General features: G+C 49.4%; 5 protein-coding genes, 1 long non-coding RNA gene and 1 pseudogene across 10 annotated transcripts in view; 3 read left to right on the top strand and 4 right to left on the bottom strand.

Annotated features, from left to right (window-relative positions):
- Positions 1-26,571, bottom strand: part of LOC308184367 — a 295,002-nt gene that overhangs the window by 120,792 nt on the left and 147,639 nt on the right. The window lies entirely within an intron of this gene.
- Positions 1-26,571, bottom strand: part of LOC308184326 (olfactory receptor 14A16-like) — a 169,329-nt pseudogene that overhangs the window by 14,346 nt on the left and 128,412 nt on the right. The window lies entirely within an intron of this gene.
- Positions 1-26,571, bottom strand: part of LOC308184344 (olfactory receptor 14C36-like) — a 195,479-nt gene that overhangs the window by 83,661 nt on the left and 85,247 nt on the right. The gene's annotated exons all lie outside the window — the stretch shown is intronic.
- The window catches only part of LOC308184361 (olfactory receptor 14C36-like), a 155,969-nt gene that overhangs the window by 92,627 nt on the left and 36,771 nt on the right, over positions 1-26,571 (bottom strand). The gene's annotated exons all lie outside the window — the stretch shown is intronic.
- Positions 1-26,571, top strand: part of LOC308184318 (antigen WC1.1-like) — a 146,797-nt gene that overhangs the window by 106,966 nt on the left and 13,260 nt on the right. The window lies entirely within an intron of this gene.
- LOC308184341 (olfactory receptor 14C36-like) lies at positions 1,659-9,604 on the top strand. Its single transcript, XM_080571396.1, has one exon. It carries the CDS (start codon positions 2,924-2,926, stop codon positions 3,884-3,886), a length of 963 nt encoding a protein of 320 aa, XP_080427522.1. The 5' UTR covers positions 1,659-2,923; the 3' UTR covers positions 3,887-9,604.
- LOC308184334 (olfactory receptor 6E1-like) lies at positions 11,013-13,423 on the top strand. The gene has a single exon (XM_080571387.1). It carries the CDS (start codon positions 12,211-12,213, stop codon positions 13,192-13,194), a length of 984 nt encoding a protein of 327 aa, XP_080427513.1. The 5' UTR covers positions 11,013-12,210; the 3' UTR covers positions 13,195-13,423.

Raw genomic sequence — 26,571 nt, 5'->3', positions numbered from 1 at the left:
AAGCTTCCCTGGTACTGCAGTCAAACTAACAGGCCTATCGTTTCCCATGTCCACCCTTTGGCCCTTCTTGTTGATTGACATCACGTTTGCTAGCCGCCAGTCTACTGGGACCTCCCCTGATAGCCAGGACTGCCGATAAATGACAGAAAATGGCCTGGCCAGCTCTTCCGCCACTTCTCTCAGTACCCTCGGGTGGTTTCCATCCATCCCCACTGATTTGCGTACATCTAAGTGCTTTAGCAGGTCGCCAACCGTTTCCTCTTGGATTATGAGGGCCACATTCTGCTCCCTATCCCCTTCCACAAGCTCAGGGAGCTGGGTAGCCAGAGGACAACTGCTCTTTCTCCTAAAGACTGAGGCAAAGAAGACGTTAAGCACCTCAGCCTTCTCCTCATCTCTGGACACTAAGTTTCCCCCCGCATCCAGTAAAGGATGGAGATTCTCCTTAGTCCTCCTTTTTGTGTTTATGTATTATCCACGCCGGGTCGTCTTTGGGCACATGGGGACAGACTGCTCCTGAGCCATTAAGATTTCCTTCTTGAAGAGTGCCCAGCCTTCCTGGACTCCTCTGTCCTTCAGAAATGCCTCCCAAGGTGCTAGCCAGTGTCCTGAACAGCTCAAAGTCTGCCCTCCAGAAGTCTAAGACAGCAGTTTTACTGATCCCCCTCCTGACTTCTCCAAGAATAGAGAACTCTACCATTTCAGGGTCACTCTGCCCAAGACAGCTCCCGACCACCACATCTCCCACCAGTCCTTCTCTGTTTGTGAACAGAAAGTCTAGCTGGGCACCGTCCCGGTATGTTCACTAACCAGCTTTGTCAGGAAGCTATCTTCCACACTCTCCAGGAACCTCCTAGACTGCTTCTTCTGAGCCGTACTGTATTTCCAGCAGATACCTGGGAAGTTGAGGTGCCCCACAAGAACAAGTTCTGGCAATTGTGCAACTTCTGCCAGCTGCTTGTAGAACGCCTCATTTGTCTCCTCATCCTGGTTTGGCGGTCTATAAGATATCCCCACCAGGATGCCTTCCTTCTTGGCCTTCCCGCTGACCCAAACCCATAGGAACTCAACATTATCATTCCCAGCCTCGAGTTCTACAACACCAAAACACTCTCTAATATAGAGAGCCACACCACCACCTTGTCTGTGCTGCCTGTCCCTTCTGAAGAGCCTACAGCCATTCATTGCAGCACTCCAGTCATGGGAGTGGACCCACCATGTTTCGGTGATGGCAACCAGGTCATAGCTTGCCTTTTATTTCTTTGCAATTGAACAATGGCTACAGTTATATTATATTGGACATGCATCAATAAAGTCTCTGTTTATGGCCCAGAGGAATTTGGCACTTCAAATTTCACTCAAATGTCACTCTGGCATCTCCAATGTCACCAGGGGTCTGCATCTGAACAGCTCCCTCCTGGCCTCTGTCTCCATTCAATGTGCTGGGAGCTGAGACAAGCAGCTGACATACAGCTGCCTGATTTGTGCCCACCTGAACCAAAGCAAGAGGAATCCCAACTCCTGTGGGCTTCTGTGAGGCATGCGAGAGGCAGCTAAGCCCCCTTCTAGCCTCTGGACTGCAAATAAAGTATGAGATGCCTGGTTTGACTCAGCTGAACCGCTTCCCTCAGCAGGGGGAGGGAGATTCTTGGGTGGGTGTTCTGCCTGAAACCAGGACATGGAAAGGTGATTCTTGGACATCATACCTCTTCTGAAATGAGGAAGGGCAGTGGTCCCTCTCCTGTGGAGGGAAGGAATATAAATGATTACTTCAGTCTGTTTCAAAGTTGATTCCCCCAGAGGCCCAGGGACTTGTCAAGAGCTCCCTGTGCTGCAGAGCTGGGCTGGGCTCCTGGGCCCAAGGGGAGCTCCTGGCAAGCGGGCAGCGCTGCAGAGAGACAGCTCTGCCCACGAGCAGCTCCTCTGCACAGCGCAGCAGGGCTGGGGGCACTGCCTGCAGGGGACAAGGGCGGCTGGGAGAAGGGAGGGAGATGTTAAAGGCAGTGTGGAGGGGGGATGCTGAGAGCTCACTGCAGGAGAAATCTTCCCAGCCCTGAACAGGGTAAGTCTCTGGCTGCAGGGCAGTGCAGCTGTTGTTCCTGTTGCCATCTCCATATTTGCTGACAAATCCCACAGCCTATGGGATTTTTCAGAAGAACCCTCAGAGTTTCTTTGTATAAGAGGGGAGTGAAAACCTCCAGGGCAGGGATTACATGCCAAAGCTCTCAGAGGGAAAGGACATGAGGGTTTCTTCTTGTGGGTCTGGCTGTAGGCTGTGCAGCCGGGGTGCAGGCAGGGGTGTCCAGGGCTGTGGTGCAGAGCAGGGTCCCTGCTGTGCCCCAGGGGCTGTGTGCCGGGGCAGGGCCTCTGCCACCTGCCAGGCTCAGCACCCAGCCTGCAGAGGAGCTGCCCAGGGTGCTGTGGGGAGAAGCTGTGGGTGGAAGGAGCCCCCTGATCAGGGCAGGGCAGGGTCCTGGTGATGCCCAGAGGCTGGTGCCTGGGGCAGGCTGCTCACAGCTCCACAGCTCCCTGAGGACAACATTGAGGGAGATTCTTGAGAGGGAAGACCAACGCCTACACTACCTGAATGAAAAGCACTCTCTGGAGTACCTGCTTCCATTTTGCAACCATGAAGGACAGGAAGAACAAGGAAAATGGATCAGTCCTGTTGACCTTTACCATGTACCTAAAGGGCAGTACTGACCCTTCCAGAGAATGAGGTCGATTAATCTCGTCTCTGTGGCACTCTTAGGAAACCAAGACAAGAGCTCCAGGCAGGAGCATGTATTCTTCCCTGGAAGAGACAGTGTGTCTTGTTGAGGATGTTTCAGTGAAATCTGGTTTAGGTTTTGCTCAGAAAACACTATCTAACTTGTCTCTTTAAATTCCTCCATGGAGAGCCAAGCATACCCAGAGGCAGCAAATGTCCAACAGCAGCTTCCCCAACGAGTTCCTCCTCCTGCCATTCGCAGACATGCGCGAGCTGCAGCTCCTGCACTTCGGGCTCTTCCTGGCCATCTACCTGGCTGCCCTCCTGGGCAACGGCCTCATCCTCACAGCCGTAGCCTGCGACCACCACCTCCACACCCGCATGTACTTATTCCTCCTCAACCTCGCCCTCCTCGACCTGGGTACTATTACAATGACTGTCCCCAAAGCCATGACCAACTCCCTTTGGGACAGTACGGCCATTTCCTATGCAGGTTGTGCTACCCAGGTCTTTTTCTTTATTCTCTTTCTCACAGCAGAGTTTTGTCTTCTCAACATCATGGCTTATGACCGCTACGTTGCCATCTGCAAACCCCTGCACTACGGGACAATAATGGACAGCAGAACTTGTGTCAACATGGCAGCAGCTGCCTGGGGCAGTACTTTTCTCTATGCTGTGCTTCACACTGCCAATACCTTTTCCCTCCCCCTCTGCCAAGGCAATGCCCTGGACCAGTTCTTCTGTGAAATTCCCCAGATCCTCAAGCTCTCCTGCTCAGATACCTACCTCAGAGAAGTTAGTCTTGTTGTGGTTAGTGCCTGTTTATTATTTGCATGTTTTGTTTTCCTTGTGCTGTCCTATGTGCAGATCTTCAGGGCAGTGCTGAGGATCCCCTCGGAGCAGGGCCGGCACAAAGCCTTTTCCACATGCCTCCCTCACCTGGCTGTTGTCTCCCTGTTCATCACCACTGCAATATTTTCCTACCTGAAGCCCCCCTCCATGTCCTCCTCATCCCTGAATCTTTTGCTGGCAGTTCTGTACTCGGTGATGCCTCCAGCAGTGAACCCCCTCATCTACAGCATGAGGAACCAGGAGCTGAAGGATGTAGTGTGGAAACTGATGATGGGATGTTTTTCAGAAGCAGTAAACTGCCTGTCTTCTGCATATCACTCATAAAATAACTTATTAAAGGCGAAGGCATATTTCATGTGCGTTTTCATTTTCTTTTTGCTTTACTTAAATTGTGATATATTTTGTCTATGAAAAAATCCCGTTTCTTCCCCTTCTGTTTCTCTCTCCAATGTTTCACGTGACTCTGAGTCTTGGTGTAAACAAGGTTCATTTAAAGGACATATAAAAGGATGGATCCTGCAGTGACGAGTTTGCCTGGGATCCTTTCTTGGAGACCTGTGGTGGAGCTGCAGGGGGACTTGTCTGTGTGAAGAGGTGGAGGGAAAAAGATTCCTGGCACAGCAGCACTGCCAGGGAGCCAAACAGCTGGGTCTTTCCTAAGTCGCCCTCTTTCACCTCCCACGCTCTCCTTCAGAGCCCTTGTTTTACTGTGAGGACTGATTGCTCTTGCCGCTTGCTCACCGTGCTGCTGTGGGGCAGTCCTGTGTCCACAGGCAGGGACAGGCCAGGGGCACTTCTCTAACACAGCTGGCTCTGTACCAGCATCTCCAGCATAAAAGGGGATCTGCTGAGGGCAGTGCCTGAAGGCTCAGCTCTTCTCCCAAAGCTGCTCTCATGGATATTGCAAAGGGATGGACTTGTCGTGGCGGTATGGTCCTGCAGGAAAACAGCTGAATAAAGGAATGCTAGGCATTATGACTTTCACAGCAACAACTTCTCTGTAGAGTTCTCAACTTGTTCCGAAAATATATATTCAGTTCTTTAATAATTTTTCCACACCAGAGTGGCCATTTTCTTCAGGATGCCCTGGAGTTGCTAAAGGGTGCATGAGGAAGAATGAGTCTGGACATGTGGGAGGCCTTCTGAAGCAGGAGCTGGTTGGCAGGCAGAGTACCTGAGGGATTGTGCAGGGCATCCCCTGCACCTGGTGCTAATTGGGGGTGGGGGGGAGAGGGGGGAGAGAGGATGCCTCCAGAGCACAACAGCTCCTTGTGGCCCTGTGGATGCTGGCTGCGAGGTCACCTGACAGGGTGACACATTTGGGGAGGTCACGGGAAAGCCAGAAGAATAAACATGGGTGACCTGGGGAAGAGAAGAGAGTCTTGGCTAACAGAAGGAAAGATTTTGAAGAGGTGAGAAGGGTTCAGGTAAGGCTGATGCTTCTGCAACACTCACCGCGAAAATATTCATGTTATGTCCTGGCTATATTTCTAACCAGGAACCTGAAAAGTGGATTGAAGGCATCCACTTCTCTAATCTCCAGCCTCAAATCCTACTTTGAAGTCCAGCCCCATCCACATCACCTGTTTCCATTATTTTTAACCTATCGCTCTCGCTAATCCATATACTTTAATCCCTAGCATTAAATTGCCAGCCTTAACAACAACCCCCATGCCATAAAAAAGTATTTAATACATTCCTAACCAAAAATTTAGATGCTACCCTAAACCCTGGCTGGATACCCAAAGCAGAACACCCAACTCTCCCTCTAAGACTCCACCCAGTCCCTAAACCTGGAACGCAAGATCTAATCCCTAAACTCTAACTTGAACAACTAATCCTCAAATCTCTCATTCCCACGCTCCTATCATGTAAGTGATGGGTTTTGGCCCTATGAGGCTGGGAAGGGCTTAGGATGTCCTGCAGCAATCACTTGGTCTTGGAGGAGGCAGGTGAGGTGACATGGATCTGGTCAGGTCATAGGACTCAAGGAAGAGATGGGTGGGGATGCTCTGCTGACATCAGCTGTTCCTCAGGACCTCAGAAGGCAGCAGGAGGCCCATGGCTGTGCAGGTGGGTGTCGGGGCACTTCTGCCTGAGGACCTGATAGGCCACCTCCAGGCGCATGGCTACTCTATGGGGGTGTCATGTTAGCTGTCATAAGGAACTGGGGAGCCACTGACATGCAAAGAGTGTAAATCTATTTCAAAGTCACTCCTGCCCTTGTACCTAATAGACCTTGCACATAGGTCTATCCTGTCCACCAGAGAAGCTGAAAGGCCATGAGAAGGTGCATGGGAGTGGGAGATCCCATCTTTCTGAAGTAGCTGCCAGGTCAGCCCTTGACTCCTGGCTGGCAGATGGACTTTTAGGCTCACATTTACCAGCATCTCTCACAGGCCAGCAGAAGGCACCTGGCTGGCATGGTGCTTGTGTGATGCCCTCTGCCCAAGTACCTGAAATGCCCATGAAATAGTGGCCTTGACTGTGGGTTGTCAAGTGTCTTGTGCCTGAGTACATGACTGGGGAGCAGCAGGCATGTGGCTTAGTTGTGTCTTTCTGAGGAGCTGAAAGGTCAGCAGGAAGGACGCATGGCCTGGAAGATCATGGTGATGTTCCTTCCGTCTGGTCAGCTGACAGACCCCAGGAAGGCTGATGGGTGTGGAAGCCTGTGTGAAGGTGGTTTCTGAGATGTTGGAACTTTCCTTGTTTACAGGAAACAGCATGTGAGAGAAAACCTGCTTCAAAGGGAAGCTTTGGTGATGGGGGGAGGATGTGAGAGGGAAGATAAGTGAGTGGAAGGGGTGTGCAATATTGTGTCAGAGGACACCTGGAAGGAATCTGTAATCAGTCCATGTGTTTGTGCTTCAGGGCACAGCTGGAGAGGATACAGACGTCAATAAAGGCACAGCAATTCCCATGTGAGTGCCAGGTAGGAAAGCAAGATGGATGTTTGTAGCCTACAGGGAAAAAGGGAAAGGTGTGGGACAGCATAGGACAGCCAGTGGTGGCAATGGCCAAGGGCACTGGCAAGGCTAGACATAGCCAAGAAAGCCAAGGTCTTGTCCCCTGGGCTATGGCAGGTCTCTCTGCCATCAAGGCCTAGGAGGAGACATTGTTTTTTAACGAGATGATACAACTGGGGCCTCATCTCCTCTTTGCAACTCCTGACAGAGGCCAGGGGATGTCACACCACTGTCTTTCACTTGTCACTGCGTATCCCACATGCCACTGCCTGAGGAAGAGCCCAGAGCCCCACATGAGGGGCAGGGCCTCTCTGCCCAGAGCTTCAAGCAAGGCTTGGCCTTTCTGCTTGATGAAACAAAGCCAGCATTTTCTCAGCCTCAGAGGCGCCTGCACAGAGCCTTGGCCTACCTGTAATCATGGCCTCCAATTACCTGCCCTAAGGAGTCCATGGGGCTTTGTCAGTAATGGCCCTCAGCAGGACCAATCAATGCTTTGAAGGACTTTGGGTTTGGCTTCTGACTTGGGCTTTCTGAGAGATTTCATCAGTCTCCTCTCAGGAGCTGATGTTGATAAACTTGGCAGCAACTACACCTTGGGGCTTATTAAGGCACAGAAAGCCTTTCTTAAGACACAGAGTCTCTTAAGGAGGTCTGGACAGGTAGGAGAAGTTTGATATTGTACAGACAACCTTGCTCCTCTCCTCCCAGTCTCGCCCCATTTCTCTCATTGATCCCCTAGGACTTGCATCACTTCTCCTGACATCAGACTTCTCCACTCAAGTCTGCAGTTGCACCTTGTAGTTCCCTGTCCCAACTCCCTCCTGCTTTCCTTAGAGAACAGGCTGCACACAGGTAGAGAAGTATGACTCTTAATTGCAAGCAAACTAAAACAAAGTATGAGAAATCTTAATAATCAATAAAGCACGCTCTCTTAAGTGTTTGCTAGTTCCATGATGTACCCAATGAAGCTCATCTCCCGCAACTTATAACCATTTTTTTTGTTTGTTTGTTTTTTGTTTTCCCTAGTCTGTAGACATGAAAGATTATGCAAAAATAAAGTTCAGGAGTTTCCTAAATATGCTTCTAGTCTACATACAGAAACGGAAACTTTGGACTCTCTGAAACTCCAAGCAATGACTAGATCATGGAATAATAGAATCAAAGAATGAAAGAATCTTGGAAAGGTTTGTGCTGGAACAGGACTCTAAGATCATCTAATCCAATCCCTCTGTCATGGGCAGGGGCATCTGTCACTACATCACGTTGTTCAAAGGCCCTTCCAACCTGACTTTGAACACTTCCTGTGATGGGGAATCCACAGCTTCTCTGGGAAACGTTCTAATGTCTAACTACTCTCACTGTAAAAATATCTCCTTATATCCAATCTAAATCAGCTTTTACAGCTCAAAAGCATGACACCTTGTCTTGTCACTACAGACCCTCATAAGGCTCTGGGGGGAACTCATTGCAACTTTCAGTACTTGAAGGGGTCTTATAAAAAAGATGGGGAGCAACTCTTTGCTCAATTGGATAATGACAGGACTAGGGGGGAATGGTTTCAAACTAAAAGAGGGGAAATTTAGATTAGAGGTTAGGAGGAAATTCTCCCCTCAGAGGGTGGTGAGACACTGGAACAGGTTGCCCAGAGAGGTTGTGGATGCCTTGTTCGTAGAGGTGTTCAAGACGAGGTTAGATGAGACCCTGGGCAACCTGATCTAGTGGGTAGCATCCTTTCCTATTGCAGGGGGATTGGAACTAGATGAGACCCCTTCCAAGCCAAGCCATTCTGTGATTGTATGAAAAGGCAGCAATAAGGAAGCAATAAGGCCTCCCTGGCACCTTCTCTTCACTAGGTTAAACAACCCCAACTCTCTCAGCTTTTCTTTGCATGGGAAATCTTCCAGCTCTCTGATCATTTTCATTGCCTTCCTCTTCAGCCACCCTAACAGCTCTATGTCTTTTTTTTTTTGCATTGGGGATCCCAGAACTGGATGCAGCACTGCTGGTGGGGACTCTCTAGGAAAGAGAGAAATAAAGGAATCACCCCCCTCGACCTGCTGGTCTCTCTTCTTCTCATGCAATGGATGATGTCCGCTTTCTGGGATGCAAGTGCACACTGCCAGCTGATAGCCAGATCTTCCTCATTTAGAGTACACCAGTACAAGTCCCTCTCAGCAGGCAGTCTCACAATCTATTCATCCCCAAATTTATATGGAGAGTGGGGCTTTCCATTACCTAGGTGTAGCACCTTGCACTTGGCCTTGCTGACTTTCAGGAGTTTCTCATGAGTAAACTTGTCAAGTGTGTCTAGGTCCCTGTGGATGGCATTCCTTCCCACTTGCATGTCAGCTGCACCACTCAGCCTGGTGTCAACTGAAAACTTGTTGAGGGTGTACTCAATCTCACTCTCCATGTCGGTAATGATGGTATTAATAGTAGGTCCCTGCATGAACCCTTAAGTGATACCACTCCTTACTGGTTTCCGCTTGATTATTAAAACATTGAATATAACTCTTTGGATGAGGCCATTTATTCAGTTCTTTTCTCCCTCTAACAGTCAGTCCACCAAAGGAGCATTCCTCCAGTTTAATGGAGTATGTTGTAGGAGACCATATCAAAAGCCTTACACAAGTCCACGTAGATGGCATCAGTAGCTCTTCCCTTATCTGATGACGAACTTTAAAGAATGTGATAAAACCAAGGAAATCTTTTAGATATATAAACGTATGTAATGCTTTTAATTATATATCTATTTCTTGCTATAACATCAAGGAGTACACTTAAAATATAGAATAGTTTGCTCAGTGCCAGCTGGCAAAATCCTTCCTCCATGGAGAGAGGAGAATTGAAACACAGGGCTGCTTTAGCCCACTGGAGAGCACAATTTCAGTACTCTGTTTCCCAAATTTCAACAAACACAACCCATGCAGATCTTTGCTGGATGAACTCTTTGGCTGATGAGAATCTTTCTCTGGAGACACAAGACTTTTCTCTGGCCTGCAGCTCATCAGCCGAAGTTTCATCCAGATGAAGCAGCCAGGTGGGAGGCAAGAAGAGGAAAGGAGCTTCTCCCCATCCCCACCATGGACAATGGCCCAGATGAAACATGAACAAACAAGTTTCCAAAGCAGTGAGCTGATGCAGCCCACCAAGACCTTCTATGGCAATGCAATTATCTGGGATGGGTGGAGTCCAGTTGGAGGAGAGGTACCATGCAGATGAGAGTCTGTGAATAAAAATGGATGGGATAGCCTGGACAATGGTTTCTGGGGACATTTCTGGTGCCTCTGGGTATCTGAAACCTCTGCATGGATCACAAGAGCATGACATAGGCCTTTAAGGTGACTGTCCCTCATTGACAGTGGCTGCAGGAGGTAGAAAAGACAGGGACCGGGACAGCTGCTGTGCACTGCCTCCCAGAGTGCTGACAAAAGAGTGCTCCTCTTCCCTGAGTATCACCACCAGGATAAGGAGTTCATGTATCAGGCTTGGATGTGAACCCCGTGCACCTACATTTCAGTGTGAGGCTCCTGAGACAGATCGGGATCCATATCTCTTGTCCTTAGCAGCAGCAGCACAAACAGCTGTGCCCAGTGGGTCTCCCCAGCCTGCATTTCCAGTCAAAGCAGAGGTAGCTTTTAAACTAAAAGAGGGTAGATTTAGATTGGATATTCAGAAGAAATTATTTTCTCTGAGGGTGGTGAGGCACTAGAACTGATTGATCAGAGGAGCTGTGGGTGCCCTACCCCTGGAATTCATCAAGGCCAGGCTGGATGGGGCTTTGAGCAACCTGGTCTAGTGGAAGTTGTCCCTGCCTATGACAGGGCAATTGGAAATAAATGATCTTTAAGGTCCTTTCAACCCCAAATCTTTCTGTTTTTGTGATTCTGTGACTGATGTGACTGACCAGACTTGTTTCCTATCACTGCCTCCCATTCTTATTTTACCTCATTGCATGGGAAATAGTCTTTGATCAGATGCCCTCAGTGCTTAGCTGATTGTCAGGGCTAAACCACAACATATTGCTGTTGGTGACTGGGCTTGAGCTTTTGCTAAAACAATTACAGCTAATGGGTTAATCTCAACAAATTTTCCAGATGAAGCCAGTGCAGAGATTTCCCTTTGCCAGTCTAGAGGCAAAGAGCAAGGAGGGGCACTTGGGGTCTAAGAGCAGCCCAAGTCCCAGGCTGAAATGTCCATGCAAACATGGAGTACTCCCTGTTTCTAAGCTTCCCATTTTACTGCCTAAATGCACCCATTCTGCACTGGGACAGGTTCTGAGGGGACAATACAGCCCACAGAGACACCACTTCACTGCTTCTAACCCATCATCTCCTCTTCCACCTTTACATTTGGAGGTGTTCTCTTTTTGTAGTCATCTGCTCTGATCCCTTCTATGTCTAAACACATAGGGAAAGGTGAAGGGGAAAAATTCCATCTTTATTAAATAAATTTCTCTTGTGTTTTTTGTTTTAATTTTCTTTATTATCCTGTTAGAGGAGTAGTTTGATTTACAGAGGAGAATAATTTACTAAAATAAAAATAATCAGAGACTTGAGACTTGAGTAATGAGTTTCATCTACTTCACTCCTGGTGCCTGTGAGAACTTGTTCTCCCGAGGCTCCCCCAACAGTCAATGGAGACAAGAGAAAGCCCTCGTGGCTGGGTCATCCCAGCCTAGAGCTGCCATGAGAAATAAAGGTGAGGAATCTCTTCCAGATGCTCTTCTGTCTCTCACCGTTGACAGTATGGGAGTAAGTTAAATTGCTCAGCCTGAAGGATGTGACTTTTAGACAACTGAAATATAAACCCACACAGTAGTATTTGGCATTTTTCTTTGTTTGTTTCTTTGGTTTTAGGTGCTTCCTCTTTGTACAGCAAGGACTGTCCTTAAGCTTTTGAAGATGACAAGATTTTTCCAGCTCTCAGAAAAGTAAGGCATTTAGGTGAGAACATTTGATAGTAGGAGAGAAGAGCAACTGTTTGGAAACAACTGCATTTTGGCGCAGAAAGAGGTCAGATGAAATTGTGTGACAGATCCATTTCCACTGACCTGGTGGGACCATAATGAATTTTGGCCTTAATTAAGAGTACTAAAAAATGCAAGCTACACTTGGTCCCCATTTTCCCTCTTTCCTAAAGAAACAAAGGAAGATGACATAGAAGTAATCAGGGCATTACAAAAGATGTACTTGAAATTTTCTTATTTCGAAATTAAGCAAGGGATCCCCAGATGTTGCTAGTCCAAAAAGGCAAGTACTGAAGAGGAGAGAGAATAACCTTCAATGTACGTATTTGAACTGATGGTTTAGAATCTACATAATAGAAAATCTTTGTACAGAAGATGAGATTTCCTTTTGAAACATCGGTATGATGAATGTTTGCAATTGTTCTGAGTGGAATTTCCCAGGAATGGAGTACAATAGAGTAACAATCCGTTCTTAGCCTTGTGTTTTTGTAGCAAGAATTGTTTATGGCTGATGGACAAAGGCGGAAAGAAGACAAGAAATTCTCTGAGGACTCTACCAGATATGTGAAACAGAAAAGCCAGGGTGCGAGGAATGTCCGAAGGAATCTGTGTGTGTGTTGTATAGGAAGCCTGCAAGCAAGGAAAGAGAGAAGGAAGGAGATAGCCTTCTGTCCAGACCATGAAATTATTTTATTATTTTACTTGTTTTTGCCATGTTCCTGCCTCAGCAGGGTAATTGGAAATTGGGCATGGGAACAGGCAATGGAACTGTCATTTCTGAATTCATCCTGTCAGGCTTCTCAGGGCTTGATCAAAGGCTACAGCTATTTCTCTGCCTGCTCCTTCTACTCATGTACCTGTCAACAGTGATGGGCAATGCAGCCATCATTTTCCTGGTGTGTGTGGATAACCGCCTGCAAACCCCCATGTACTTTTTCATTGGCAATCTGGCATTCTTGGAAATCTGGTTTGCATCCTCCACAAGCACCAAACTGTTGGTGATTCTGAGCTTTGGCAGGAGAACAATCTCAGTAGGTGGCTGCTTTGCCCAGTCCTCTTTCTATTTTGCCCTGGGTGGTGCAGAGTTCACTCTCCTTGTTGTCATGTCCTTTGACCGTTACGTTGCCATCTGCCAGCCTTTGCGCTATGCTGCCATCATGAAGCATCGGCTCTGCATCCGCCTGGTTGCTGCTGTTTGGGTCACGGGCTTCACATTCTTGAGTTCCCGCCTGGTGCTGCTCTCAAAGCTCACTTTCTGTGGTTTGAACAAGATTGAGCATTTTTTTTGTGACAACACTCCCTTATTCCAACTTTCCTGCTCTGACGTCACCCTGCTTTGGAAAATAGACTCAGTTTTCATATTGTTTATTGTGCTGTCTTCCTTGTGTTTAACTCTGGCATCTTACACAAGCATCTTTCTCTGTATTCTACAAATGCCAGCAGCCTCTGGGAGGAAAAAGGCTTTTGCTACATGTTCTTCCCATCTCACCACCTTGGCCATTGTCTATGGAAGCTGCATTGCTCTCTACGCACATCCCTCAGGACATGTTTCTTTGGAGACCAACAGAATTGTAGCTTTGCTGAACACTGTCCTGTACCCATTCTTAAACCCATTCATCTACAGTCTTAGAAACAAGGTTGTGATACTGGCCCTGAAGGAAGCCATGGCCCGTGCAACAGCACAGCTTTTCCCGTAATCGTGATGCAGTTCTGAAGAGTAATTTGAGTTCTCCGCTCTCGTATCTTATGTAATACCACCTCCATATGTATGTGACCTCCACAAGTAGATGTCTCCAGAGGTTTATGTTCCTTCTGGATTGTGTTAGGCTGTTTGATAAGAAGTGCATCTGCACACAAAATGAAGGCCCAAGGAAGCGATGGCAGGACGAGTAATTCAGTTCATGCCCTGCCCTGGCTGCTTCCAGGCCCAGCACAGGAGAGACCCCAGTTCATCAAGGGCCCATCTCCATGAGGCCAGAAGAGCACAAAACACAATGGCAGGTGGAAACCCAAGTCACAGGCTCCTGCGGAACCAAGATCTTGTCCCAGCTCCTTCCAGGACTGCCTTGGGTGGACCATCACCCCGGTGTCCAGGCAGGAAACCCATCCAGATGAGTCACTGGCAGCAGCTCTCTGCATCACCATATGGATTAGGGGGGTTGCTGCCAAGGGCTGTAGGGACACATGGTGTGTGTACATAGGGGGGAGTGCAGCAACTGGACTAGAACCAGGGTGTCCTGGGGAGCCTGAGTGTCTGAACCCAGCTGCTGGAAGGATCCACCTTGCACACACACACACAAACATGCACGCACATGCACAACCACTTTACATTTCCCACTAACGAGTCTCTGTCCTGCTCAGCCGGAGAGGCTTGTGTGTGTGTGTGCCTCCCAGGAGTACACATTCTGCCTTGCTCAGGTTGAACCCAGGGACATGGAGCTGCAGCAGCTTCAGCTCTCTTGGGCTGCCAGAGTGTGTGCCTGCTGGGCACAAAACCATCTCTGTATATGACATAGGTGCAGCAAGGCTGAAAGGAGAGGAAAGACAAAAAGGCAAGAGAAAACTGACTGAATTGCACATTATTGCCAAAACAGGTGAGATCTTCTACAGCCAAAAAATAAATAGATTAAGAGGAAAACATACTAAGAAACGAGAGAACCTGAATATTGAAGTGGAAGAGATCTGATCCATGAAAACAAAGGTTACTAATGTCATCTGTCCTGCTGTACAGGTCAAACCCAGGATGCTGAGAAACAGATAGGAACCCTGAAAGCATGGTATGAAAAAGACAAGGAGAGTAAAATCTATACAGGCACCATAACTTCAAGCTTCAAAACTCTTGCAAAAGCTGGAGATATTCAATGAGGTGGTCAAAACCTTAAATTAAGATGAAAAAATGAAGGGAAAGATACAGTTCAGACTTAAGTAAGACTTGACTATAACCTTCAGAGCTCTTAAAAAAGTGATCCAATCTCTCCTGCATAACTTTTGGAAAAGTACTCTAAAGGTATAATAAATGGGTTCTCCTGTACAGGTCCTTTGATTGTATTTTGTTTTAAAGCAAAACTGGTTTTCAGAAGGGTTTGGATTATTCTCTTTGTTTTCTCAAAATCTTCTGCTGCTCTGTCACCCCACACTATGTTTTCATCAATATACTGCAGGTATTCCGGAGCTTCCCCCTGCTCAGTGCAGTCTGGATCAGTCCATGGCAAATGGTAGGGCTGTGTTTCCACCCCTGGAACAGTCAATCCCAGGTGGACTGGACAGCCCTTCAAGGGAAAGCGAGCTGTGGTCTGCACACTGCTACCAAAGGGATGGAGAAAAACACATCAGTGATATTAGTTGTGGCATACCGCTTGGCTGCGTTTGACTCTAGTTCATATTGAAGTTCTGTCATGTCTGGCATTGCAGCACTCAGCAGTGGCATGACTTCCTTCAGGCCATGAGAGTCCACTGGCCATATGGGACTATTAAAGGGTGAGCGAGACTTGCTGTTCACCCCTTGGCTCTCCACTTGGTGAACCAGCTCATGGATGGGAATCAGGGAGTCTCAGTTACTGCGATACTGCCTCAGGTGCACCACTGGGGTAGCCATGAGCACCTGCTGTTCTTCAACCCTCAGCAACCCCACAACAGAAGGGTCCCATGAGAGACCGGGTCAAGGCAGACAGCTGTTTAATGTCCACACTACACTTTGCACCAGTGCCCACTACAGTCTTATACACCTGTGTGTCTGATGTTCCAGGTCATCAACTCCACACAGTCCAATAAACATGATTGTCCCTTCCCTCCATCTGGCTGGAAGCAGAGCCCTTCTAGCCCTGGTCATAGGATTTGTTACTGTGTCTCAGGGACTGCCTGCTGGAAACGGGAGCAGCAATTTTCTCATAAGGACCCCCCCTTTGGCAATTGTTTTTCCTTGCAACTCCTGTAGCTGTGCCTCTAGGGTCAAGGTAGATTTCCCATCCCATTTTCTCATGTCCTCCCCATGGTCATGCAGGTAAAACAATCGGCTGTCACGTGGTGAGTACCCACCATATCCCCTTTCTTGAGCACTGTGGAGGCCAGTGAAAAGTGATGCACCTCAGGAGGTCTGTGCTGAGACTGGTACTGTTGAATATCTTTATCAATGACATAAACAGTGGGATCGAGTACACCCTCAGCTAATTTGCAGATGACACCAAGCTAAGTGTTGCAGTTGATACAATAGAAGGAAGGGATGGCATCCAAAGGGACCTGGACAAAGCTGAGATTTGGGCCCATGTGGACCTAATGAGGTTCTGCTGCACCTGGGCCAGGGCAATCCTGAACATGAGTACAGACTGGGTGAAGAATTCATTGAGAGCAGCCCTGCAGAGAAGGACTTGGAGGTTCTGGTGGACAAAAAGCTTGACATGGGCTGAGAGTGTGAGCTTTCAGCCCAGAAGGCCAGCAGCATCCTGGGCTACCAGGGAGAGGAGACCGGCTTCCCCTCCTAAGGAAGTTTCTGCAGATTCCCCAACAGTCCACAGGCTGTCTTCATAGGACATGCCCTTTTACCAGCACTCCCCCTCCAATGCCTCCTTTATCACTTGTCAGTCAGGTTTGTGTCCCTGGATATGTTGTGGCTTACCCCCAGGAGGTAGCCAAGCACCACACACTCTCTCCTTCCCCCACATTAACAGAACAGGGGGAGAGAAATGGTAGAAAGATGGGGAGAGACTCTTTATCACAGCATCTCAGAATCATTTAGGTTGAAAGAGACCTCCAAGATCACCTAGTCCATTGTATGACCTAGCACTAACAAGTCCTCCACTAAACCATATCACTAAGCTCTACATCTAAATGTCTTTTAAAGACCTCCAGGGATGGTGACTCAACCACATTTGGGGCCCCCAGCAAAAGAAGGATGTTGATCTGTTAGTGGGTCCAGAGAGCCGTGAAATTGATCAGAAGGCTGCAGCATCTCTTCTAAGATGAAAGGCTGAGAGAGCTGGGGCTGTACAGCCTACAGAAGAGAAGGCTCTGGGTTGACCTCATTGTGGCCTTTCGGTACTTAAAGGGAGATCATAAAAAAAAAAATAAAAAAAATGGAGAGCGGCTCTTTGCTCAATCTGATAATGACAGAGGGGGAATGGTTTTAAACTAAAAGTGAGGAGATTTAGATTAGAGGTTAGGAGGAAATTCTTCACTCAGAGGGTGGTGAGGCACAGGAGCAGACTGCCCAGAGAGGTTGTGGATGCTCTAGCCCTGGAGGTGTTCGAGACCAGGCTGGCTGAGGCACTGGGTAACCTGATCTAGTGGGTGGCATCCCTGCCCATGGCAGGGGGCTTGGAACTGGATGATCTTTAAGGTCTCCTCCTCACCAAGCCATTCTTTGATTCTATGTGTCTATGATCCAAATGCCTCTTGAACACTGACAGTCATGGAACATCAACCAGGTCTCTAGAAAGCCCATTTTGGTGTCTGACCACCCTCACAGTACAGAAAATTTTCCTAATGCCCAGTCTGAACAGCCCCTGATGCAGCTTTGTGCCTTTCCCACATGTCCTGCCATTGGTTACCAGGGAGAAGAGACCGGCACCCCCCTCTCCACTTCCCCTCCCACGGAAGTTATTGAGAACAATGAGGTCGCCCTTCAGCCTTCTTTTCTGCAGACTACCCAGCAGTCCACAGGCTGTCTTCATAGCACATGCCTTTTACCAGCATTACACATTACACTCACACACAGCCAGTCTCTCCTTCCCCCTCCTTAAGAGAACAGGGGGAGATAAACAGGAGATGGGGAGAGACTCTTTATCAGGGAGTGTAGCAGTAGGAAAAGGGGCAACAGTTTAAAGAAAAAAAAAAGTGAGTCACTGGAACAGGTTTCTCAGAGAAGTGGTGGATGCCTCATCCCCCCTGGTAGTGTTCAAGGTCAGGGTGGATGGGACCTTGAGCAGCCACGTCTAGTGGCAGGTGCCCTTGCCCATGGTGGGGGTTGGAACTAGATGGTCTTTAAGGTCCCTCCAGACCCAAAGCATTCTATGATATGGTGATCCTCCAGGCCAGCAATTGGTTGTGTAGCTTATGTAGACAGAGGGATTTCAGTTTCTATGAAAAATCATCTCCCTGAGTATCAACAAGTGCTTGGAAGTGATGGGATGCAGCCTGCCTGTCACTTTGTGGGTGTCCAGTCTCACAATGGGACAAGAAAATAGGATTCTCAAGCCAAACTCTTATTTTCAATTAGGGGAAAAGACATCACTGGAAGTAAGTGTCCATTCCCCGCTCAGAGAAGCAAAATCAGTGACTGCTTCAGCCTGTTTCAAAGTCGATTCCCCTGGAGACCCAGGGGAAGAGCTCCCTCTGCAGCTGAGCAGGGCCAGGCTCCTGGGACCAATGGGAGCTCCTGGCAAGCGGGCAGCGCTGCAGAGAGACAGCTCTGCCCACGAGCAGCTCCTCTGCACAGCACAGCAGGGCTGGGGGCACTGCCTGCAGGGGACAAGGGCGGCTGAGAGAAGGGAGGGAGATGTTAAAGGCAGTGTGGAGGGGGGCTGCTGAGATCTCACTGCGGGAGAAATCTTCCCAGCCCTGAACAGAGTAAGTGTCTGTGTGAGGGCAACACAGCTGTTGTTCCTGGTGCCATCTCCTGATTTGCAGGCAAATCTCACAGGCTGTGGTAGCTTTCAGGAGGACTCTCTACTTTCTCTACTGTATGAATGACAAGCTCCAGAGCAGGGATTATCAGCCAAGTTGTCAGAGGGACAGGACATGAAGGTTCTTTCTTGCAGGGCCGGCTGCAGGCTGTGCAACTGGGGTGTAGGCAGGGGTGGCCAGGGCTGTGGTGCAGAGCAGGGTCCCTGCTGTGCCCCAGGGGCTGTGTGCCGGGGCAGGGCCTCTGCCACCTGCCAGGCTCAGCACTCAGCCTGCCCAGGGAGCTGCCCAGGGTGCTGCGGGGAGAAGCTGCGGGTGGAAGGAGCCCCCCAGTCAGGGCAGGGCAGGGCAGGGTCCTGCTGATGCCCAGAGGCTGCTACCTGTTGCAGGCTGCTCAGAGCTCCACAGCACCCCCAGGGCATCTTAGAGGGAGATTTTTGATGGGGAACACCAATGCCTGCACTACCTGAATGAAACGCACTCTCAGGAGTCTTTGCTTCTATTTTGCTGCCATGAAGGACAGTAAGGAGGATTATAATGGATCAGTCCCTGATATTCTTTACTACATACTGTAGGGCAGTACTGACCCCTCCGAGGCCTACAGAGGATTAACCTGACGATTATCGTATCCTTAGGGAAAAAATAAATAAATAAATAAATAAATAAACATATTTTCCAAGCAGTAGCATGTATTTTTCACAGGGAAAAGACTGTGTGTCTTGCTAAGAAGGTTTCAAGGAAATTTGGTTTAGGTTTTGCTCAGAAAACACTATCTAACATTCCTCTTTAAATTTCTAAATGGACAGGCTACTACACCCAAAGTCAGCAAATGTCCAACAGCACCTTCCCCAACGAGTTCCTCCTCTTGCCATTCGCAGACACACGCGGGCTGCAGCTCCTGCACTTCGGGCTCTTCCTGGGCATCTACCTGGCTGCCCTCCTGGGCAACGGCCTCATCCTCACAGCCATAGCCTGCGACCACCGCCTCCACACCCCCATGTACTTCTTCCTCCTCAACCTCGCCCTCCTCGACCTGGGCACTATTACCACCACTGTCCCCAAAGCCATGGCCAATTGCCTGTGGGACATCAGGACCATTCCATTTTTGGGTTGTGCTACCCAAGTCTTCACGTTTGTTGCATTTGTCCCAGCAGAGTTTTATCTTCTCACCGTCATGGCTTATGACCGCTACGTTGCCATCTGCAAACCCCTGCACTATGGGACAATAATGAACAGCAGAACTTGTTTCAACATGGCAGCAGCTTCCTGGGTCAGTGGTGTTCTCAGTGCTCTGCTTCACACTGCCAATACCTTTTCCCTCCCCCTCTGCCAAGGCAATGCCCTGCACCAGTTTTTCTGTGAAGTTCCCCAGATCCTCATGCTCTCCTACTCAGATGCCTATATCCGGGAAATTGGGTTTATTGTGGTTACTGCGTGTTCACTTTTAGGCTGTTTTCTTTTTATCGTGCTGTCCTATGCACATATCTTCAGGGTAGTGCTGAGGATCCCATCGAAACAGGGCCGGCACAAAGCCTTTTCCACATGCCTCCCTCACCTGGTCATGGTCTTCCTGTACATCAGCACTGGCACATTTGCCTACCTGAAGCCCCCCTCCATGTCCTCCTCATTCTTGAATCTTTTGTTGGCAGTTCTGTACTCCGTGATACCTCCGGTACTGAACGCCCTCATCTACAGCATGAGGAACCAGGAGCTCAAGGATGCAGTGTGGAGAGTGATGACTGGATGTTTTTCAGAAGCAATAAAATGACTGTCGTCTTCTGCATATCACTGATAATGCAACTCACTACAGACCAAGATATATTTGTTTTGTTTTGTTTTGTTTCATTTTCCTTTTTTTTTTTTACTTTCATTTACTGATGATACAGTAATCCAGAAGGAAATATGATCATTGTTTCTGTTCCACAGACAACGCAGAGCTCTACAACATGAGGCAATGGGAAAGGGGTCGGGAAAATTATTAGTTATTCAGTCAGGGAAATTTCATAGACTGGATCGAGTGAATCATCCCAAAATCTCTCCTGATATTGGAAATGAGTTAGACTAGATGATCCTGGTGGGTCCCTTCCAGTTCAGGCTATTCCATGAGTCTCTGACTCTGAAGAAGGCCGGCTATCTGTGCGCACCCTCCATGGCCAAAGAACCACTTGTGTGGGAGGCAGTCAGTGCCAGTGCCCCCCACCAGCTGGCTCTGCCTTCCCAGCCTGACCAGCAAGGCCCTGCAGAGTTCCCCCACAGCCCCGCTAACCACAGCCCCCTCACTCTGCAGAGCAGCCCCACCAGCTCAGGGGCTGTGGGCAGCATGGACAGGGGCTGCAGGAATGGCTGCTCAGGCCAGCCCAGACGTGGTGGGCTGGGGCAAGGCTGTGTGGGACATGGGGTGTGCTGGGAGCAGAGCAGGGCGTTGTGTGTGTGCAGTGGTGCTGCCTGAGGAGCCCCAGGGCCAGCAGTGTGGTGCTGTGCTGTGCTGGGGAGTGGGGCTGGCGTGGGGGGCTGCAGGCTGCCTGGGGGAGGGAAATCTCTTGCAGATGGTAGAAGAGAGACACTGCCACTGCCCTCCACTTCTCCATTTGCTGCCTTGGGGCCAGCCCAACCTGGGCTGCTCTGCTGGGCTGGGCTGGGCTAGGGAGAGGACCGGGATGTGTGGAGAGCTGCTGAGGAGCTGGGCTGAGCTGGCTTCCTGGGAGAGAAAAGGGAGGACCAGCAGAGCAGAGGCTGCGCTGGACCATTGTTCTCTGGACACTCTGGGAAATGCTGCCTCAGGGCAATGGTCCCAGAGCAGCTCCTTGCAAACACCATTCCCAGACTGGGCTTTTGCCACAGCTCACACTAGTGGTTTATTTTTCCTCCTCTGGGGGATATAGAATTATTATATCAGGAGTCCATGTTTTCCTTGTCCATATGAGAGTGCACAGGATGTGGGTGTGAAGAGATGACTACCAGTGAGCAGAAGTTCCATAAGATATTCCCTAGGGGCATCCTGCGGGACAGTGACTCAAGGTCACTTTCCTTTGATGGCAGTGTGCCCTGGGAATTCACCTGAATGAAACAAATCTAGACTTGAAGACTTTCTTGCCCACCACAGAGAGTTTTGAACACTTCCCTGTACGCTCACGGCTTGATATTTTTTTTGCATATTGAGGTGGCCATTTCCTTCAGGATGCCCTGAAGGAGCTGAAGAACTCCCAGGGAAATGTGAGTCCAGACATGTGGGAGGCCTCTGAAGCATGAGCTGGTTGGCAGGCAGAGTACCTGAGGGATTGTGCAGGGCATCCCCTGCACCCACTGCTCCTGGGTGGGCTGGGAAGAGGCCTCCTGAGCACAACAGCTCCTTGTAGCCCTGTGGATGCTGGCTGTGAGGTCACTTCTGTCCCAGCCCCTGGCTGGCCAACAGCAGGGAGGCAGAGCCTCTGAGATCATAAAGGCCATAGAAAGCTGCCCCCAAGAGGGTGACACATTTGGGGAGGCCAGGGGAAAGCTGGGAGAATAATGGTGGGAAATCTATGGGAGAGAAGATTGGCTTGGCTAACTGAAAGGAAAGATCTAAAAGAGGTGAGAGGGGTTCAGGTTAGCCTGGTGCTGCTGCAACACTTACTAGGAAAACACTCACGTCAAGCCCTGGCAATATTTCTAAGCAGTAGCCATAAGCCCTACCCCTACATCTAAATGCTATCCCTCTCTCTGCAAGGAATCCACTACTCTTATCCCTAACCTCAAACCTCATCTGGCACGGGTTAGCCAAGTCCCAAACCCACAAGGCCTTACCATAGCTCATTTCTCAGCCTATTCCTCAGCCTTTCGTCCCTAGCATTGAATTCCAGCCTTAACATGATTCCTCAACAGAGCCCTGAAGAAAATCCCAACAAATAAAATAGTCTCTACACTAGACACAGACTAGAACCCAAAAAGCAGAAAACACAGACCTCCTTCTAATACTCTGCCCAACCACTAACCCTGGAAGGCAAGATCTAATCCCTAAACCCTAACCTGATCACCTAATCCTCAAATCCTGCATTCCTATGATCTAGTCACCTAACTGAAGCAGTCTGGCCTCATGAAGCTGGGCAGGGAATGAGAGGTTCTGCAGCAATCACTTGGTCTTGGAGGAGGCAGGTGAGGTGACATGGATCTGTTCAGGTCACAGGACTCAAAGAGGTGATGGGTGGGGATGCTTTGCTGAAGTCAGATGTGCCTCACGATATCAGGAGGCAGCAGGAGGCCCATGGCTGTGCAGATGGTTGTCAGGGCACTCCACACAGCTTGTTTGACTATTACTTGAACTCCACAGGCTGGAAATACTGCAGTGAGCACTTTGGGGAGCTTTCCAGCCCAGACCAGGGTTAGCACATGCCCTGAGACAAGCTACAGTATCTCTGTGGTGGCCCCTTGGTCCTGGAATGGCCAGGTGTGTGTCACCCATTTTGTCCTGTAGGGAAATGCATGGGTGTGCAGAGGTGGCCCATGGTAGTGCAGTCCCTGGTGCTCTGGGGTGTGTGTGTGTGTTTGGTTTGGTGCAAACACCTGGGCTGATTTCTAACTTCCCACCTAAGCAAAAGTGAGGAATAGCTCACCCCCTGCCAAAACCCTCCTTGTCTTATCTCTTCCATGGAGGGAATAGCCAAAAAACCTCAGAGCAGTTCTCCCAGGGTTTGCGTCTGTTAGCATCCCCAAAGCAGCAGCAGTGCCTTGCCATTGCCTGCTCATGGGTCTGCTGCTGCTTGTCTGGGCTCTGTTTTTACTTTGATGGTGGCAGGTTGTATTGGGCTTACATGGAAAGGGTTTTGTAGCAGGGGGGCTGCAGGGCTGGTTTCTGTGAGGAGAGTCCAGAAGCTGCCCCTTGTTAGAGAAGAGCCACTTCCAGCTGGCTCCAAAAGGGACATGCTGCTGGCCAAACTCAGCCAATGAGTGATGCTGTTTGTACATCTGTGAGAGCATTTTATAGAAAGGGGTAAAAATGGCATGCAGGAATAGCTGGGAGAGAAGACTGAGAAAATGTGAGAGAAAACAACCCTGCAGACACCAAGGTCCGTGAAGAAAGAGGGTGAGGTGGTGTTCCAGGTGCTGGAGAAGAAGTTCCCCTGCAGCCTGTGGCGCACCATGTTGGAGCAGATCTCCACACTGCAGCTGATGGAAGACCCCGTGTGGGAGCAGGTGGATGTGGCCTGAAGGAGGCTGCAGTCCAGGGAGAGCCCCTGCAGGAGAAGACTGCGTCAGAACTGTGGAGAGGAGCCCAGCTCTAGGCAGCCCCTCATGATGGGGCCTTTCTTCTGAGGAGAAACGGATATTCAACCCTTTGACAGGTGCTGCGCAGACAAGGACAGGACTCAGGATGACATCGCCCTTCAGGAAGGAACTACCTTCGTGATTCCCTCAAAGGACAGAACTCCTGGCTGTGTCACAGCTTGAGTTACAGAACTGTGAATGCTGACCAAAGTCCCACCATGACAGATGCAAACTTGTGCTTTCCTAGCAGCCACTCCCTCTGGTCTTCCTGAACTACCATTGACAATGCAGACTCAAGCAAAGAGAGACAAAAGGGAATGCAAGAATGCCCATGCTGTACAAACTCAACGACGATGATACATGCTAGCAAGTAATTGGAACACGAGCTGAGCACCAGCTCATCACAAGCACCAGATTCATGCTTAGGGCATTAGAAAAAGCATAAAAGAAGGAGCTACATCTTCTCCATGTGGACCCAGAAGCAGCAGCCCTGCAGAATGACAACCCATCTGGCCGCTCATAGCTTGGACAAGTGTACAGTTTGCTGCTTGAAGAACTGTCTGGAAGGCCATGCTCAAAGAGTCTGAGTGAAGAGAGATCAGTCCAGTTGGTGGACGGTCACCGGTGGCACTCCCCAGGCCTCAGTACTGGGTCCAGTTTTGTTTACTATTTTGATGGATGATCTGAATGAGAGAAATAAGTGCACCCTCAGTACATTTGCAGATGATAACCAGTTAGCTGGGACAGTTGATCTTCTTGAGGGTAGGAAAGGTTTGCAGAGGGATATGGAAAGGCTGGATTGATGGACTGAGTCCAATCACATGACATTCAACAATGATTAAGTGCCAGCTCCTGCACTTGGATCATAACAACCCCATGCAGCAGCATAGGCTTGGGGAAGAGTGGCTGGAAAGCTGCCCAGCAGAAAAGCACCTGGGGATGTTGGTCAACAGCCAGCTGAACATGAGCACCCACCCCCTGTCAAGGGCATGGATACTGACATCTTCCAATAGATCATTTGTGCTTATGAGATCACTGTCAGCCGAATATCTGATAGGCCAGGAGCAGGCCCATGGCAGGTGAATGTTCCTCTGACGGCCAGTGGTGCCTGAGTAGCTGACAGGTCGAGAGCAAACATGGCCTGTGCTAGACGCTGTGAGGACCCTGGTGCCTGAGAAGCTTGTAGGCCAGGAATAAGCACATGGCTTGTGTGGGTCTGTGGGAGCTTATGATGTCATGTCAGTGATGGCACCCCATGCTTTATTACTCCTGCCATCCAACAGAAACCCCAGGCACCTGTCTACTGGTGCATCACACTTGTTCATAGGTGAGCAGAAAGCAAATAGGTGTCCATGTGGTGCTCAGGTCAGTGGTGCCTGTGGAGCTGACAGACCAGCAGCAGGCCCACAGCTCTTGTAAGAGCTTGTGAGGTCACTGGTGCCTGAGAAGATGACAGGCAGGAAGGAGACCCATGCCTCTGGAATGGACTTGTGATGCCACTCTTGGCTGAGTAGCCAGTAGGCCAGGAGCAGGTGCATGGATGTATAAGTTCTTGGGAGGTCACTGGAATCTGACTACCTCTATGGCGAGTATGCATCAGCTGCACAGATATCAGAGAATCACAGAATCATAGAATGGTTTGGGTTGTAAGAACCCTAGTTCTTGGGTTGTAAGAACCCTAGTGACCATCTAGTCCCAACCCCCTTGCTACAGGCAGGGACACCTTCCATTAGGCAACATGTGCTTATGAGGTCATGGTCAGCTGAGGAGGTGATAGGCCAGGAGCAGGCCCCTGGCCTGTGAATGCCATCTGGATGCCAGTGGTGCCTGTGTAACTAACTGGCTGAGAGCAAACATGGCCTGTGCTAGATGCTGTGAGGACCCTGGTGCCTGAGAAGCCAGTAGGCCAGGAATAAGCACATGGCTTGTGTGGGTCTGTGGGGAGCTCATTGGTGATCAATTAGCTGATAGGTCAGGGCAAGGCCCATGGATTGTACAGCTACCTGTGAGGTCACTGGTGCCTGAGGAGCTGGCAGGCCTGGAACAGGCCAAGAACTTGTGTAGGTGTTGGTGAGGTGATTGCTGTCTGAATACAGGCCAGGAGCAGGCCCATGGCGGGTGAGGATGCTATGGCATCACCTGGAGCTGGGTTGGACAGAATCATGAAATATCCCGCGCTGGAAAGAATTGAAGACCAGTGAAACCAACTCCAGCCTCCAGCCTAAAAAATAAACTAGATGTATCTAAAAAAATACAAAAACTATAAATATATATAAAAACTATAAAAACTATTAGATATATATTTTTATAAAATTTATATTTTATTAGGTATATACATTTCTATATAATATATATAGAAATATAATATAATAATATGTAATATATATGTAATATATACAATATAATATATATACCATAATGTAATATACAATATATAATATATAATACAATACAATACAATATAATATAATATAATAATACACAATATATATATTGTATATTTACATAAATATATATTTTTATTAAAAATATATATGTATATGTATTTATATAAAACTATATGTATCTAAAAAATAAACTATATGTCTGAGAGCATTGTCCAAGCACTTCTTGGACTCTGCCAGGCTTGGTGCTGCGAGGAGGCTGGGAGGCAGCGCAGGGCCAGGCCTGGGCATGGGGCCAGGAGGAAACCACCGCCTTCCTGCCCGGGCGCCATGTCACGTGGGCTGCGGTTTGTGCACCTGCAGTGGCAGGCAGGCTCCAGCTCCCGACCCGCCGCGGGGAATAACGGCCCCGGGGTGACACGCTGAGAGCCAGGGAGACGCCTGAGGCTCGGGGCTGCAGCTCTGCTGCCAGGGCAGGCCCTGGACCAGCTCTGGCTGCTGCCAGGACCCCACAGGAGGCTCCCTGGGGAGGGACGGGCCAGCCAGCGCTCCCGGCATGGGGCTCGGGCCCTGCCCAAGGGCCTTTCCCAGCTGCTGCTGCCAGCACAGCGGGGGCTGTAGCAGGGGCAGGGGCTGGGCCCTTCCCAGCCTGACACAGCCCCGCTGCAGGCCCAGCCCCGTGGATCCCATGGCGCAGGGACGGCCGGACAATCGCACCTTGGGCTCTTGGACGCTACAGCTCAGGAGATGCTCCGTGCTCGCGGCCCCCACAGCGGGCTGCAAGGGGTGTCAGACCCATCTGCCCCCACACCCAGCCCTACCCCACGATGATCT

Source organism: Anser brachyrhynchus (assembly GCF_964034855.1).
Source record: "Anser brachyrhynchus genome assembly, chromosome: 31".
Taxonomy (NCBI): domain Eukaryota; kingdom Metazoa; phylum Chordata; class Aves; order Anseriformes; family Anatidae; genus Anser; species Anser brachyrhynchus.
This window is presented reverse-complemented; position numbering and strand designations above follow the sequence as displayed.

Excerpts from the sequence above, each read along its gene's own strand:
- LOC308184341 (XM_080571396.1), top strand. The coding sequence starts at position 2,924 with ATGTCCAACAGCAGCTTCCCCAACGAGTTCCTCCTCCTGCCATTCGCA.
- LOC308184334 (XM_080571387.1), top strand. The coding sequence starts at position 12,211 with ATGTTCCTGCCTCAGCAGGGTAATTGGAAATTGGGCATGGGAACAGGC.